Source organism: Bos javanicus, chromosome 16 (assembly GCF_032452875.1).
Source record: "Bos javanicus breed banteng chromosome 16, ARS-OSU_banteng_1.0, whole genome shotgun sequence".
Classification (NCBI taxonomy): domain Eukaryota; kingdom Metazoa; phylum Chordata; class Mammalia; order Artiodactyla; family Bovidae; genus Bos; species Bos javanicus.
Window position 1 is genome coordinate 52,933,824 of NC_083883.1, and position 16,988 is coordinate 52,950,811.

The following is a 16,988-nucleotide window of genomic DNA, read 5'->3' on the forward strand; positions in this document are numbered from 1 at the left end:
ATGAATGAATGAATGATAACAGTTCTTACTGTTGACTATGAACAGTTCTCACTAGCCTGGCTATAAACAGGTTTCCTGGGCTTCTCTAGTGGTTCAGTGGTTAAGAATCCGTCTGCCAATACAGGGGACATGGGATTGATCCCTGGTCTGGGAAGATTCCACAGGCTTTGGAGCGACTAAGCCTGTGTGCCACAACTTCTGAACCTGTGCTCTAGAGCCTACGCTTGGCAACAAGGGAAGCCACTGCGACAAGAAGCCTGTGCTCCTCAACGAAGAGTAGCCTCCACTCGCCGCAACTTGAGAAAACCCGTGTGCAGCAACCAAGACCTAGCACAGCCAAAAATAAATAAATAAATAAATAAACAGCCTTCCTACTGCCTTTAGGGAATTACGTTTCTTGCAGGATATACGGAAAAAATCTGGACAGTAAGACCCTGAAGATACCAATATTGATTTTTCTCTGAACCAAATGATTACAAGTGACTTTTATTTTTTTCCTTATATTTTGCTTCCTCCCAATTTTTAAAAACAAGAAGCATGGAACTACTTCCCATTATTGGAAAAAGTAAACGATGTCAAACTATTACAAAACAAACACTCCAAACAATATTTCAGCCTTGCTGATAAATAGAACTCTTTAGAAGTGTGACTGCCTATTTTTTAGGATTGATTCAGATAAATAAAACAATCTTTTTTATTTGCTAGATGTAACCTCTGGGTAATCTGAAGGATGACTTTTTATTAATACATATCCCTTAATCTTGGCTTCCCTGGTGGTTCAGCTGGTAAAGAATCCACCTGCAATGTGGGAGACCTGCGTTTGATCCCTGGGTTGGGAAGATACCCTGGAGAAGGGAATGGCTACCCACTCCAGTATTCTGGCCTGGCAAATTCCATGGACAGTATAGTCCGTGGGGTCGCAAAGAGTTGGACACGACTGAACGACTTTCACTTCCACATCCATTAATCTTATTTAGTAGAATGACTTCTAGTGGCATTAATAACATAAACTATAAACTGACTGCTGAATGATTCCTTAGGATGGCTCACAGCTGATCAAAGGTGATCCTTCTGGAACTTCCCTGATGGCACAGTGGATAAGAATCTGCTTGGCAATGCAGGGGACATGGGTTTGATCTCTGGTCTTGGAAGATCCCACATGCTGGAGAGCAACTGATCCTGTGGGCCACAACTACTGAGCCCTCACACTGGAGCCCACAAGCTGCAGCTACTGAAGCTCATGTGCCTGGAGCCTGTGCTCTGCAACAAGAGAAGCCTCTGCAGTGAGAAGCCTGTGCACCACAACAGAGAGCAGACCTCGCTCGCCACAGCTAGAGAAACGAAGGCCCAGCACAGCCAAAAATAAACAAATAAAGGAATAAAAACTAATTTTAAAAAAAATGGGTGATCCTTCCGAACAGAAAGGCAATGAAGTCAGCAGAGGGGCAATGTTTACCTTGTCATGTTTTATAAAACTGGAAAATGTTGACATGTCTGCAGGTTTCAATTCTTCCAAGTAGACCCATGTCCCCACACCGCTCTTTAGATAAACTCTCCTCTCCCAAACCCATTTAAACCATGGGAAGATGATTTGTCTAAGAGAAGACAGAAGTGCTCATCAGAACTCTATCCCCAAAATGCTTGGTGATTCACATATCATCTGTACTCCACGGAGTCAAAATGAGCTCACGCTTCTGGAAATGCAACTGATTCCTTCATAAATTAACCTGACTGTTGCTGGTGGTGGTGACTTATTTCTTAAACTAAGTTTGGGGAGCTTGCCTGGAAAATCCCATGGATGGAGGAGCCTGGTGGGCTGCAGTCCATGGGGTCGCAAAGAGTTGGACACGACTGAGCAACTTCCCTTTCACTTTTCACTTTCCTGCATTGGAGAAGGAAATGGCAACCCACTCCAGTGTTCTTGCCTGGAGAATCCCAGGGACGGGGGAGCCTGGTGGGCTTCTGTCTATGGGGTCGCACAGAGTCGGACACGACTGAAGCGACTTAGCAGCAGCAGCAGCAGCAAGCCATCACTTATTTTTATACAATGAATGCAACTCAGTTTCTGTCCGGTTAGTAACGGTCCTCACTGGTTTCCTTTTCCAAATGGCTTGTTAATGTCAGTGGATCCTCAACTCAACCTTCTGAGGATTCTTCAGCCCTCTGAGGATTCTTCTCTTCTTCTGAGAAGAGTCTCTCTGTCTTATGAGACCAAAACAATGACCACTGTGTCTTTTACTGAGCACCACATGCCAGCCTCTTTACGTGCATTTTTTCACTTAACCCTCACAACCATCCTGTGAGGTAAGAGGTTTACAGACAGGGAAAATGAGCTCAGAGTGATTAGTCTGGTTGAAATCACTCAGCCACAAAGTAGCCTAATGAGATTCAAACCCAGGTCTGCCTATCTTCAAAGCCTCCACTTTTAAAAATTGCTAGTTTCCTCACATGGGCCACTATGCTGTGGATGGACAGTCTGGGAGGCTTTGGGCATGTGTGTTGGGCAGGAGGATACACAGGATATCTATAAACTTTTTTCTTAATTTTGCTGTAAGCCTAAAATTGCTCTTTAGAAAATAGTCTTTGAGGAAGAAAAGAGGATAGACATTTTATCACATCTTCAAGCAGCTCACTCTCCATGCTCTTTCGGAGAAACACACTATACACTCACTGCTGAAACCTATCTGGAAAGGGCAAGGATACGTCACCAGTAATAAAATGACCTATTGCATTACAAAAAAAAGTTACTACAGTTTTTTAATATCATAGTCAGGTTCAAAACAGAGATCTCTGTCTCTACTTTAGCCAGACAGGAAGTAACGTGTGTCCTCAGTTACTTAGTTGTGTCTGACTTTTTTGTGACCCCATGGACTGTAGTTTACCAGGCTCCTCTGTCCATGAAATTTTCCAGGCAAGCATACTGGAGTGGGTTGTCATTTCCCTTTCCAGGAGATCTTCCGGACCCAGGGATCGAACCCATATCTCCTACGCTTCAGGTGGATTCTTTACCGAGGAGCCACTGGGGAAGCCCAGAACAGGAAATAAAACCACCCCAAATCTATGCCTTGTTATGATAAAGAAGAAACTGCAATTCTTCTTTTTCTCCACCCCCGCCCCCAAACTTTGCATACTGCACAGATTTTTCTGTGTCCTTGAAAGGAAACCATATCATGGAGAAGAATCTCAAGGGGAGGTTCATGGAGTTAGTTTTAAATCTGTTGAGCTTATGATAAATATAATCAGAAAACTCGGAATAAAGGAGGGAACTTGCTCACTTAGTAAGAATATGTACAAAAAACCCACAGCTTACCTCATAGTTAATGGTGAAAGACTGAATGCTTTCCCTAAGTTCAGGAACAAGCAAATATAAAGATTTACACTAGGTCCCTGGTGGTTCAGTGGTTAAGTCTGCCTTGCAACGCAGGGGACATGGGTTCAATCCCTGGTCAGGGAACTAAGATCATACTTGCCATGGAGCAACTAAGCCCACACTGCAACTAGAGAGTCCATGCATTGCAATGGAAGATCCTGCGTGATGCAACAAAGATCCTGCATGCTGAAACTAAGACCCAATGCAGCCAAATTAAATAAATAAATATTTTAAAAATTTATGCCACTCTTATTCAACAGAGTCCCAGAATTGTTAACCAGACAAATAAAGCAAGGAAAAGGAAATGAAAGGCATTCAGATATCCTTTTCTGGAAGGAGAAATAAAACTAATCTTACTGTAGATGACATGATTGTTTGTGTATAAAAATCCCAAGAAAGCTACAAAAACCTTTATATAGAGAGTTCAGTTAATGTTGCAAGAAACTAAGAAGCATACAAAGATCAACTGTATTTCTATATAGTGTCAATGAACATGTAAAAATAAAATGAACACGTAAAAATAAAAAGCAAACAAAATAAAAAATATAATACCTTTTGTGTGACAGTGTGTGTGTGCGCATTAAGTCGCTTCAGTCGTGTCTGACTCTTTGCAACACTATGGACTGTACCCTGCCATGCTCCTCTGTCCATGGGATTCTCCAGGCAAGAATACTGGAGTGGGTTGCCATGCTCTCCTCCAGGGGATCCTCCCGACCCAGGGATCAAACTCGAGTCTCTTATGTCTCCTGCATGGGCAGGTGGGTTCTTTACCACTAGGGCCACCTGAGAAGCCCAAATACCATTTACAATCACTCAAAAAGAGAAAGAGAGAAATACTGAAGTGAAAATCTAACAAGCATGTACAGAACTTGTATGCTAAAAATTACAAAACACTCATGAGAGACATCAAAGACCACCTGAATCAATGAAGAAATATACCATGTTCATGAATTGAGAGACAATGCAGTAGAATATCAATTATTCTCACATTGAATGAAGGACTAAACACAACTCCAATAAAAATCACAGCATGATATTTTGTATATACAGATGGCTTACACTAAAATGTAAATGAAAAGGCAAAGGAACTAGAATAGGTTAAAAAATTTAAAGAAGAATAAAGTGGGAAGAGTCACTCTATCTGATTTAAGACTCACACAGCAATAGGAATCAAGGCTGTGTCATAAAGGTAGAGGGATTGCCTCATAGATCCATGAAACATACTAGGGAACTCAGAAACAGCCCCTATAGAAGTATGGCCAGATTATTTTTGACAAATTTGCAAAAGCAATTCAATAAGAAAGGATAGTCTTTTTAACAAATGGTTCTGGAACAACTCAATATCCACATGCAGTAAGAGTGAACATTGACCCAAATCTCACAACATAAACAAAAGTGAACCCAAGATGGTTCACAGATTTAAACATAAAACTATAAAGCACTTCAAAGAACATATAAGAGAAAATCCTCAGGATCAAGGACTTGGTGGCATGTTCTTAGACATGATGCTAAAAGCATGATCTATGAAGGAAAAAAATAATGACCTGGACTTCATCAAAAGTTAAAACTTTTGTTCTGTGAAATATCCTGTTAAGAGAATGAAAAGACAAGCTATGGATGGGAGAAAATATTTGCAAACCTTCGATCTGATGAGGGACTCATACCTAAAATACCTAAAGAATTCTCAAAACTCAACGGTGAAGAAACAATTGGATTAGAAATGGTTAAAGGACATTAAGAGATATGTCACTAAAGAGGGTATGCAGAAGGCAAATAAGTACACGAAAAGACATTTAACATCACTATCGATTTGGGAAATGCAAATTAAGACTATGATAAGAAACCACTACACATTTACTAAAACAGCTAAAATAAAAAAGTGTTAATATTAATTGCTGGTGGAGATGCACAGAAACTTATCTCATACATTGCTGGTGTGACTAAAAAATGGTGTAGCCACCCTGGATAAGATTCTGGCAGTTTCTCCACAAACTGAATATATATTAGCATAAATGTTGATCCATGCAATCATACTCCTGAACATTCATCTCAGAAAAATAAAACTTACATTCACAGAAAAACCTGTTCACAAATGTTTATAGTAGATTTATTTGTAACAGCCCCTAATGGAATCACAATGTCCCTCAATAAGTGAATGTTTAAACATAGGTGGTACATTCATAACATGGGCTATTACTCAGAAATAAAAGAACAAGCTAATAACCTAGATCGATGTCAAAGTCATTACACGGAGTTAAAAAAAAAAATGGCAAAGGTCACAAATGTTAAGATTCCATTTATGTAATATTCTCAAAATGATAAAAATTAAAGAGATGAAACACAGATTAGTGGTTGTTGGGGCTTGGGGATGGTGGTGGGAGAAAGTATTGTGACCATAAAAGGAGTATCATGGGACTTGCTTGGTGGTCCAGTAGTGAGATTCTGAGCTCCCAGAGCAGGCAGCCTGGGTTCAACCCCTGGTCAGGGAACTAGATCTCACAAGCTGCACTAAGACCCAAGGCAGCTAAGTAAATAAATACATTGAAAAAAAAAAAAGACTATCACAAGGGAGATCTTTGATGATGGAGTAGTTCTATACACCTTGGTGTGGGTGTGTGTTCAGTTGTTCAGTCGTGTCCAACTCCTTACAACCCCACAGACTGTAGCCCACCAGGGTCCTCTGTCCATGGGATTTTCCAGGCAAGAATACTGGAGCAGGTTGCCATTTTCTCCTTTAGGGGGTCTTCCTAACCCAGGGATCAAACCTGTATCTCCTGCATTGGCAGACAGCTTTTTTTTTTTTTTTTACCACTTGAGCTACCCGGGAAGTCAATTCTATATCTTGGCGGCTACACACACATTCATACGTATGATAGAATGGCACAGAACAATACACACGCTTTGTACCATTCTCTCTCTACTGTTTGTGAACCTATCATTTCAAAATAAAAAGTCTTTTAACAATCTGTTGAGTGAAGTCTGAAAGAGACCTGCCTTTTAAAGTCATAAATTCCACTGCATTTTTCTTTCAATATTTTAACCCCTAAAATATTGAAATATTTTAAAAGGTTCAAAGCAACTGTTGTGTGTGTGTGTAGCAGAGTTTTATTAATGTGAAAAATGACAGAGAAAGCTTCTGACACAGACATCAGAAGGGGGACAGAGAGTGCCCCCAGAGCCACCGTTTTGACTAATTCCTTACTATCTTCCAATTTCTTTGGCTATCATCAAGCTGGGACTGTGGACCAAGCCACAGCTAACACAGAGAATGAAGTGAAATGAGAGGATACTGTGGCTATGCCCAAGGCTTATCCTGATTTACTACTTGGGAGGTGGGGGTAGGGGAGGGCTTCGAGGGACCCACAGCAGTCTCCAGAAGCTCTGAAAAGGGCAAGAGGCTATTGGTCAAGCTGGGCACTTCAGGTGGCTCTGGCTGCCAGACCTGGAGCAGGTGAAGGTCAAGCATCAGCTCCATGCCCACTTTCCAAACGGCCCCATCAGGCAGCGGGGGAGGGGATCCTGGGTGGGACATGGCAGAACAGACACGGTCAGCAAAAGAACAGAAGGCACATCTCCTGCTCATTCTTATCATGTGAGCCAGGGAGCTCCAGCACACCTGACAACTGGTTATCGGTAGCACACCGAAGATGAGACGGCTAGATAGCATCATGGACTCAATGGACGTGAACCTGAGCAAACTCTGGGAGATGGTGAAGGACAGGGAAGCCTGGCGTGCTGCAGTCCAAGGGGCCGCAAAGAGCAGAACACAACTGAGCGACTGAACGACAACAAAGCACACCGAGGAAGGCAGAGGACGTCAGCCAGAGGCTGTGCTTCAGAAGCGGTCAGAGTCCACAGCAGACTGGACTTCTGCAGAGATGAGGGGTTGGGCAGGAGGAGGTCTTACCTCTAAAACAAGGTCTGAGTCTCCATGCCTTCCAATCGTAGTACTTTTATTCAAGACAAAAAAGCCTTCCGCGCTCTTTAGATAGGCTTTCATACTCTCTGCTTTCCCTAGAAAAGGTTTGCAGAAAAAAATCTGGTTAGAAAAAAAGAGTCCTTTAATTATTCAATATCATATTTAGAATGGATGAAATATACCATAATGTCACAAGAGGAATCAGCAGAGGTAGGAGTGGATAGATGGATTTAACAATGATCATAATTACAGTTCTTCACATTTTTAAGACTGTCTTTTCAACACTGATATCTGTCATAGATAAGCTTGATTCTGATTATCAGAGGACACCCTTTATGTAACTTAGAGCACAAACAAGCAGTAGCAAAAACAACCCAACAACAAGTCTGAATTCCACTGACAACTGTTCTCCAACTCCCATTAAGCTTAGTTTGAGGTTAGTTATTTGCCATAATCAAGAACTAAGAATTACTGACCTACCACTTACTAGTTCTGTGACTCTGGTTGAATTACTTATTCTCTCTGTAAACCTCAGTTTTCTCATCTGCAAAATGGGGCTAGTAATACTCTGTATCCCAAAGGGTTTTGTTTAAATGCAGTGATACATGTGACGCATCTAGAATGGTGTTTGCTAAACACACTTTTCTCCTACTGTGATTATTACTATTACTAATCTTGGGTTTCTCGAACTTTTAATCAAGGAACCCCAAGCTTCTAAAGAGCTTCTTAAAGTGCAGAGAGTAAATCATCAAGGAAATGGGCATTAGATGATACTTTCAAGTCACTGTATTTTGTTATATATTTAGGTAGAAAAACAGGATGATTTCCAAAGACAAAGTATTAAGATTATAGCTTAGTCAGGACTCTGTACCTACCTTTTCCTGGTGTTTTATTTATGAAAATGTGAAACACACAGAAAAGTTCAAAGAAGTAAATAGTGAACTCCTATATAACCACCACCCAGATTCCACAATTGACATTTTGATATATTTACTTTATCACATATCTACCCATGTATCCTTCCATCCATTTTATATTTCAACGCAGTTCAAAGTAAGTCCTATACATGTGTTTTGGTTGTATAGGTTGCTCCCTGGTTGCTCAGGCAGTAAAGAATCCACCTACAATGTGGGATCCTGGGTTCGATCCCTGGGCGGGAAGATCCCCTGGAGGAGAGCATGGCAACCCACTTCAGTATTCCTGCCTTTGGCAGGTTCCAAGATGTTGATGATAATTCACATGACACAATTTGAATTCCAATTTGAGAGATGTCCAGCTACACAGGGTGACATCCTCCATCTTAACACCTTGTAAAGAAAGTCTCTTTTTACCTGAAAGGTCACTGAAGTGTGAAGCTGTTGTACTGTGGGTAAAAACAAAAGTCATTTAGAGGCTTACCATGGTGGTCCAAGATCCTGTATTCCACAATGAGGCTCAAAGAACGCACATGCCACAACTAAGACCAGATGCAGCCAAATAAGTAAAGATTTTTTAAAAAGAAAAAGGAAAAAACCTACTATTGAAAACAAAACAAAAAACAAACAAATGAAAACAAAAGTCACCTGGGTGTGACTGTAACGGGCCTCTGGTCTGGCTCTGCTTTCCATCAACACCTCCATCATTTCATCCACTACTAAGGATGAGGGTGAACCCCTACTAAGTGTGAGGCACTGGGCTAACCTTTTACAGACACTGCCTCTTTTCATTCTCAGAACAACCCTGCAAGGTAGGTGTCAGTATTGTCCCACTTTACAGATGAGGAAACTGTGACTCAGAGAGGTTAAGGTCACACAATAGTAAGTGTGTGACAACTCTGGACCTTAGTCTATAACCACTGCACAAATCTCCAGTGTTGCTGGTGGGGCAGAGTGGGGTGGGGGAATTGCGCAATCTGTTATGCTTGGGACATGCAACAACAGAGTCTTTAAAACCAGCATTCTATCTGCTGAAAGAAAGATGAGATCCTACCTGGGGATAAGTGGAATAAAAATAAGCAGGATAGTTTATATCTGTAAACTTTGAGGCCTGTGGATGTCCCACTAATACTGATGCTTCCATATAATGAGAAATAAAATTTATTAAGTTCACTGTCATTAACATAGGAGAAAGACATTTCCTCTTTCCAAACAACCATGCTCTACTGCCTTCAGTTATTAATCTTCATTGGCAGAGCACCATGTTATCCAGCAATTAATCTAAAATGTAAACTTTCAAGAAAAGTCTCTGTTGTAGGAAAACCACAGGACAGGCCACTAATTTAAAACTTAAAACTTGGGTCATGTATATACTTGTTTTTCAGCTGTCACCCGAGACGACCCCAAAGCCGATGTCTTCTCTCTGCTCAGACGCCCCACTTTGGGGCAACCTCGTGAACACTGTGGCTAAAGGCGCCCTCAGTTCATGTTATTCCCCTGTTAGTTTTCCCCTGCTGGGTTTCCTTCCTCGTACTTATCATTCTCTGACCTTTTCTTGTTCCTTTATTTAGTTGTGTTTGCTGTCTGTTTCTCTTTCATTCACTAAGATGTATATTCCTGGAAAACCAGAACTGTGTTGATTTTGTCTTGGGTTTTGGGCCATACTGTGTGGCACGTGAGGTCTCAGTTTCTGGACCAGGGGTTGAACCCTCTCACCCCCTGCATTGGAAGCATGGAATCTTAACCACTGGACCGCCAGAGAAGTCCCTTGATTTTGTTAAGAAGCAATTCTTCATGGGTTTCTTGTGCTCACACCCATTGAAAGATTTTGTCCTTCCAAGGATGCTTATAATGGCAAACAGCTGGAGAATAAAGCTGTTTATTATAATAAAGACAATAGCTCCTTCTGAGGCTAAAGTCAGGCAGGTTTGCTAGCAGCCCCTTTCAAAGACTGAGGTTTCCTAAGTTTGGAGTTTCTTATCTGGGACACAGACTCACCGCACGCACCAGCAGCCACCTTGGCTGTTCTTCACCACCCCGAGGCACGTTCAGGGCAACAGGAATCCCTGTGCATATGCAGCTCTGGCTGTGTCTGCTGTGCTGTGAGCAGTCAAGTCCTTAGTTTCTGGCCTAGGAGTCTTGTCTTCTGCCAGTACCTATAAGGTGGGCAGGCTAACTTTCAAACAGGGTAAAAGCTCACACCCTTTGCAGTTGTTCTGTGCAGGGCACCATCTCCAGTGCCAGGATAGAGACTGGCACATACAGGTGCTTGGTCAACACTTGCTGACTGAGTGAAAATACAAATGACACCTCCAAGCAAGCCAGTGTGGCCAGCGGCTAGGAACCTCTGACAGTAACTACCTTTCATTTCTCCTTTCAGCATCTATCCTAGATAACTTCTTGGAGAACCTAAATTCTATCTCTAGCTTTTGGACTGGACAAGATTTCTCCACCTTAATCTTGCCCCGTGCATCACTTCTTTGTCTGAAAACACTGCAGAAAGTAATTTGAATGTGTTTAGCTCTGTGAATTCGTTCTTACTCAGTGCCATGGAGCACCCACTACCATAAAGAGCAAAAGAGCTAAAATAATCTGCATTTCCCCTGACCACTCTGGATGGCTCAGAATTGGGCTACAGGAGCAAAACTTCTTTTGAGGACCATAAAGGGCCTCGAAGTTCCTTAAAGAAAGACAGGTGAGGTAAGGGGTGGGTGGAGAGTCTGTGTCTGACCATTGGGTGGGTATTGGCTATAAATCAGGGGAAACAAGGGTTCCTCTCAATTTCAGCGGTACCCCAGGACATCCAGAAACCGGTGCCAAGCAGGGGCCCGAAGTTTCCTCGCAGGCTACCTCGGGGTGGGGGTGGGGGCTGCATTTAGGAAGGAACGGCTGGTGTTGGGATAGCTTCTCTAGGGTGCTCCCGGCGACCCGAGCCTGGATCAGAGAGTTCAGCCTCGGGTGGGGCCGGGTCCCCAGCCTACCGCAAGCCCTTGACCTAGCAGGGCTGGCCTCTTCCGGCCCGGGTTTCCGTCCGCCGCCTCCTTACGTGTTGCTCTCACCTGGCCAGAGGAAGAAACCCACGTCCCGTCCTCCGCCAAGAGCCCGGCCCGCTCGGGAGGCGCCGGGCTCGCTCCGGGCGAGGCCGCTCGGCCGCGCTCCCGAGGAGTCTCCAGCCGGCGGCCCGCAGCCCGTGCGCCCTCCCGGCCTGTGTACGCGCGTCGCCATGGCAACGCCCCCGGGCCGGCCGCGCCGGTGAGGGGCGTGGCCTGCGAGGGGCGGTGCGCGGAGAGCACCCGGCGAATTACAGCCTGTGGCAGCTCCACGAGCCTTCCCGGATCCGCGGTCTATCCCCATTTCATGGATGGGGAAGTTGGCTCGGTGGTCACAGAGGTACTCCAGAGTTTTTCATCGGGGAAGGAGCAGACTCTAGAATCCTCCCTGTTATCCTTTGGTCTAGGCTGGGTGCGTTGGGAGGGGGTGGGCAGGCATGGGAGGGTAATGGAGCTGAACTAGAAGTTTGGAGGTTAGTACCCTCTGCCCCTGCCAAATACCTAGTTTTCTCTGTTGCAGAGGAAAAAAGAATAGGATAAGGTGTGTGTGTGGGGGCGGGGCGGGGGAGACCATCACTTCTGGGGGTGGGTGTGGAGATGGGAGATGGGTGGGGAGGAAGGAATAATTTTGAAAGAATGAAGAATTCTCCCACTGTTGTTCAGTCGCTCAGTCGTGTCTGACTCTTTGCGACCCCATGGACAGCAGCACGCCAGGCTTCCCTGTCCTTCACTGTCTCCCGGGGTTTGCTAGAAAGAGGTTATTTACAAGCCCACAATCCTACTGTTCTGTCCTTCCCTGTCAGAACTGACATCTATTCATTCATTTGTTCTTTATTTCTACAAACATCACCTGAGTCCCTACAAGTGTCAGCCGGTGGCCCCAATGTTGACTCGGATCAGATCTTTAAGAAGCCCCCCACCTACCTATCCACGGGCCTAGGACTGGCTCGGGGGTGGGGGATGGATGGAGTGTGTGGAGAAGACATGCCAATCCCATCTCCTATCACCTTTTTCAGGTCAACCCCTTCTGTCTGAGAGCAAACAGAACAGCCCTGCTGACCACCTACAGAATGCCCCATTTCCCTGGCAGGAAATGACTGACAAGTTGCCCCCAGACAAACTTAAAACATTTATCCAAAAAAGATGAAAGATGGCAGACTCCATCCTTGTCAATTAGAAGATAAAAGAGAGAGAAATCACAGAGATTGGTGTGGGATGGAATATACAATAAAGATGCTCACACATGCCTAGGCGGCTCTTAGAAATGCAGATTCCCTGGCACAGACCACAGAGATTCTGATTGAGCAGGTCTGGAGCATAGTCCAGGAATGAATTTGATGCATTATTGCCAGTTCCTTGTGCATTGGTTAAAAGCATGGCAAAACCCCAGGATTTATTCAGCCCTGCAGTTGTGTTGCAGAGACCTGGGCTTCCCTGGTGGCTCAGACAATAAACAATCTCCCTGCAATGCAGGAGACCCAGGTTCTATCCCTGGGTCGGGAAGATACCCTAGAGAAGAGAATGACAACCCACTCTAGTATTCTTGCCTGGAAAATTCCATGGACAGAGGAGCCTGGCAAGCTATAGTCCATGGGGTCCCAAAGAGTCAGACATGACTGAATGACTAACACTTTTACTTATACTTCCCAGAACCTGTCCCTAGAAATTTCTTCTAGGCCCTCAGTCAGCCTGGAGGTTCTGTCTTCGCTAGTTTCCTTCAACCAGAAAGACTCTAGGAAAGTATGAGGTGTGACCGCTAAGGCCAGGACCTGAGTGGTAACTTCAAAGGAAAAGGGAGGGTCAGGTTCAACTCCCCAGGAACATTCCTGCTTCTGGGCCTTTGCATTTACTTAACCCGCCTGCCAATGCAGGAGACCTAAGAGACATCGTTTGATCCCTGGGTCAGGAAGATCCCCTGGAGGAGGAAATGGCAACCCACTCCAGTCTTCTTGCCTGGGAACTCCCACGGACAGAGGAGCCTGGCAGGAGGCCATGGAGTTGCAAAGAGTCGACACAACTTACAACTAAACAGCACTTCCACTGCCGGGGCTCAGGTTCAGCCTCTGGTCAGGGAACTAAGCTCAGTGGCTCGGCCCCTCCAAAAAAGTCATCATGAACAGCAAAACAAAAACCTCACTGTATTGCTCTTCCCTTTGTCTTACCACGTATCACCTAGCATGCCATTTATTTAGTTTATTTATCTTATTTATTGTCTATCTCCCCACTCCCATCTCCTCCCCCGACCCCAACTTAAGCTCCACGAGGGCAGGGATTTGTTTTTCTGTTTTGTTCACTGCTGAATCCCCAGTGCCTAGAACAGTGCCTGAATGAATGAATGAGCAGGGGAAGCCTTTGCCACCTGCCCCAGTCTTTCTGCTACCTCTTGGGCTGCTGGAGCTGAACTGTCCTTACCCAGGACCTAGGCTTCTCCAGCCAGGACCCCTCTCCAGCCCCACTCCCATCTCCATGCTTGTCTGTAGTGTCATCACCATGAGCACAGAATACGAGTTGCTCAGGGCCAGCCGGACCCTATGGAGCCCACCCGGGCTGGCCTCAAGCTGGAGCAGCCCATGCCCCCTGATAGGCTTGGGAGAGCATATGTTGCCCCTAGTCCGTCTCTCAGTGAGGGAATACTAAAGCCAGAAGAAAGTTGACATTCAGACTCACTGGAGCAGAAAATGCCAAATCTTGATTGGACACCCTTCCCCACAAGTGGCCACATCTCAAAGGGTATGGGAAAGTCTTGGAACCCAATTTCTTGTCATCCATTTAAATTTCAAAAACAGAGGATAAATCACCCTAGTTAACTTCTGGCTTTATATCAGCATATCCTGGGATGAGTGAGAGTTGTACTTTGCAATGATGGGATATTAAAAATACTGCCCTTGGGGAATTCCCTGGTGGTCCAGTGGGTGGGACGTGATGCTTTCACTGTCATGGCCTGGATTCAGTGTCTGGTGGGGGAACTAAGATCCCGCAAGCCACAGAGCATGGCAAAAAAACAAGCTAAAAACCAAAATCAAAAACCCTGAAGAAAAAAAAAAAATTAGAGATTTCTAGTTTATATGGGCTCCTTGATGCTTGTAATCAATCAGTCTTACTGAGCTCCGGGTGGCTACCAAGGCTTAACTGTATCTCCATGAACATCGAAACCCTGGGGTCTGAAGGGCCTGGGTTTAGGACCCAGCTCTGTTGTTCCTGGCTGTCCTCACGATACTGGAGCAAGTGATGTTAACTCAGGGATTTCCACCTGCTGAGCAGTGTCTCAATCCTTCTCCTGGGTCATCTCATTTAATCCTCACCATTACCTGGTGCAGTAGGCGTGAGTGAAACACCCAGAACAGTGAGCTCTGCAGAGAAGAACTCAAAGATGTCGTGATGAGTATTATTTTTATCCAATGACTCCCAGTTTAACAGGGAAATAAGACTCAAAAGACATGGAGGTATGTGCCCAAAGTGGCACAGCCAGAAAATCTGGTAGGATTTGAATCAAGATGACTGTGACGGGAAGGTATTTCCCTGGGGACTTACAGGTGACAGCTGTCACCACCACAGGACACCCATGCTCACCACCTGTTTTCCCTCAGCCCTGAGCAGGCTGGGCTCCCGTCTGTCCTGAAGGCTGGGCACTGCCTGAGGCTGATGGAAGGGGGACTGAGGCTAGGAGGGAGCACCTGGAGCTTGTTAGCGAGTGCTCCTGCTACCCACCCGGCTTCCTTCCTGCAGGACCTCTGCCCCATAAAATCTCCTTCTGCCCCAGTTAATTTCCTTGGATGGCCCTTATTATTATTATTATTCATTTATTTTTGGGTGCCCTGGATCTTTGTTGCTGCGTGAGGACTTTCTCTTGTTGCAGCAAGTAGAGGCTACTATTCGTTGTGGTTCATGGGCTTCCGTTATGGTGGCTTCTCTTATTGTGGAGCATGGTCTCAAGGCACGTGGGCTTCAGTAGTTGTGGCTTGTGGGCTCTAAGCAGGGAGGCTTCCTTGGTTGTGGTGCCCAGGCTTAGCTGTTCCGTGGCATGTGGAATCTTCCTGGACCAGGGATCAAACCCGTGTCCCCTGCCTTGGCAGGCGGATTCCTATCCACTGCGCCACGAGGGAAGTCCCCTGGAGTGTCCTTGACTGAGGAGAGCACACCAGCTGTGCCCCTGCCCCAGACTTGCCTGTTTGCCCCCTGCATTCCTACACGAAATGAACGCTGGGAGAGGCAAGGAGGTTGCCCAGCCTTTAAGGGGTGAGAGAGAGCCAGGGAAAGAGCTGGAACAGGGGAAAGGAAGAGAGAGAGAGAGGGAGCATGAAAAGCAGGAAGTAGCTAAGCTGTTGAGTAGGATGACAGATGGAAGAGCAAAGAGCCACTAGAGGCTCCACAGTCCGTTAATAACCTGACCTTCTGGGCTAAGGAAATGCAGGTTTATACAAACACACACACACTCACAGACTCACAAAAATAAATTCATACCACAAAACTACAGCTAGTAACTGAGGCCCTCTGCACCTGTGCTAACCCCCTGCTTCTGGCAGAAAATGAGAAAACACCCACTTGTTTTTTGTTTTTCTCAGAAGCAAGGCTGGTCTGAGACATTCATTTCTCTTGCAAATCAAAGTTTCGCCAGGGGAGACAGTCTGTCTCTTCTGTTTGAAAACTGCAGATGAAGTATGCTGATCCCATCTATGATGGGCCGGATTTTGTGTGTTTTATTCTGTCTTTGTCTCACTTCTGTCACCTGTAAAGTGGAGATTAATAACAGCACTGACTGTAAAGAGCCAACAGGTTAATGTGTGTGAAGTCCTGAGCTATGCCCGATACAACAGATTGCATTATTGCCTGTTTTTGTTTGTTTGTTTTCTGTTGTTTTCTTGATGATATGGGAGGACAGCCCAGTCCCAAGCCTGGGCACAAGTTCTGTCCCCTGGGAAGAACTTTGATTTGCATTGTCTCAGTCCCAACCCAGAGCAAACTTGACCTCTGAACAGTTCCGTATCATCTTGCTTGTTGCCCAGGGATCTTTCTGGGTGTGGGTGTCAGAGGCAGGCTGAGCTCCTCCCCTAAGCACTGCTAGAGGGATTCTGAGAACCCAGCCGGTCTCTGTGGGGTGATACCTGCAGGACAGCTCCATAAATTTGACTTTCAGGCATCTGGGCAAACAAACCTCCACTACTTTTTTTTTGAGATTAACAATGAACCATTATGAATGAGGATAACATGACTAGCTAAGATTTATTGAGGCTTGTTAGGTACCAGCCACTAAGCCATGCACTGTTTTATTTAATTTTTTGCCCAACTCATTTTACAGAAGTGGGCATAGAGAAGTCAAATAATTTGCCCAGTTACAAATTTTGTAAATGATGGGTCCAGGATTTGAACCCTGGCTGTTTGACTCCGCACACTCTCTTTTTTTTAAACTTGTTTGTTTTCTTTTTAAAAAAATAATATACATCTTGAAAAGTGCACAAATCATAAGTATATACTTGAAGAATTTTCACAAAATGTATGCACCCACCCTAACCGGAACTCAAATCAAGAAGCAGAACATCTCCACCCTCCTGAGAAGTCTTCCTGTGCTCCCTTCTGGTCATCTCCTTCCCACTAGTCGACTTCCAATATCATAGATTAGTTCTGCTTCTTTTTGAACTTCATGTAAATGGATCATACAGATTCCATTTGCTGCCTGGCTTCTTTCACTCAACGGTGTGAGATTCAACCATGTTGTGTGACATAGCTGTGATTCATTC

General features: G+C 44.8%; 1 protein-coding gene across 8 annotated transcripts in view; it reads right to left on the reverse strand.

Moving 5' to 3' along the window:
* The window catches only part of FHAD1 (forkhead associated phosphopeptide binding domain 1), a 165,862-nt gene extending 154,441 nt beyond the window's left edge, over window positions 1-11,421 (reverse strand). For 6 of the 8 annotated variants that reach the window (XR_009730015.1, XM_061383194.1, XM_061383196.1 and 3 more), the window contains exons 1-2: window positions 11,263-11,421; window positions 7,278-7,384 (exon numbers count right to left, since the gene is read on the reverse strand). Coding sequence is in view for 7 of the 8 variants with exons in the window: in XM_061383194.1 (XP_061239178.1) it covers window positions 7,278-7,370 (93 nt within the window). In the remaining variant the exon portion in view is untranslated. The remainder of the gene's footprint in view (window positions 1-7,277; window positions 7,385-11,262) is intronic. The other 2 variants (XM_061383193.1, XM_061383195.1) reach the window with 1 other exon arrangement.
* Window positions 11,422-16,988: the final 5,567 nt, after the last annotated feature.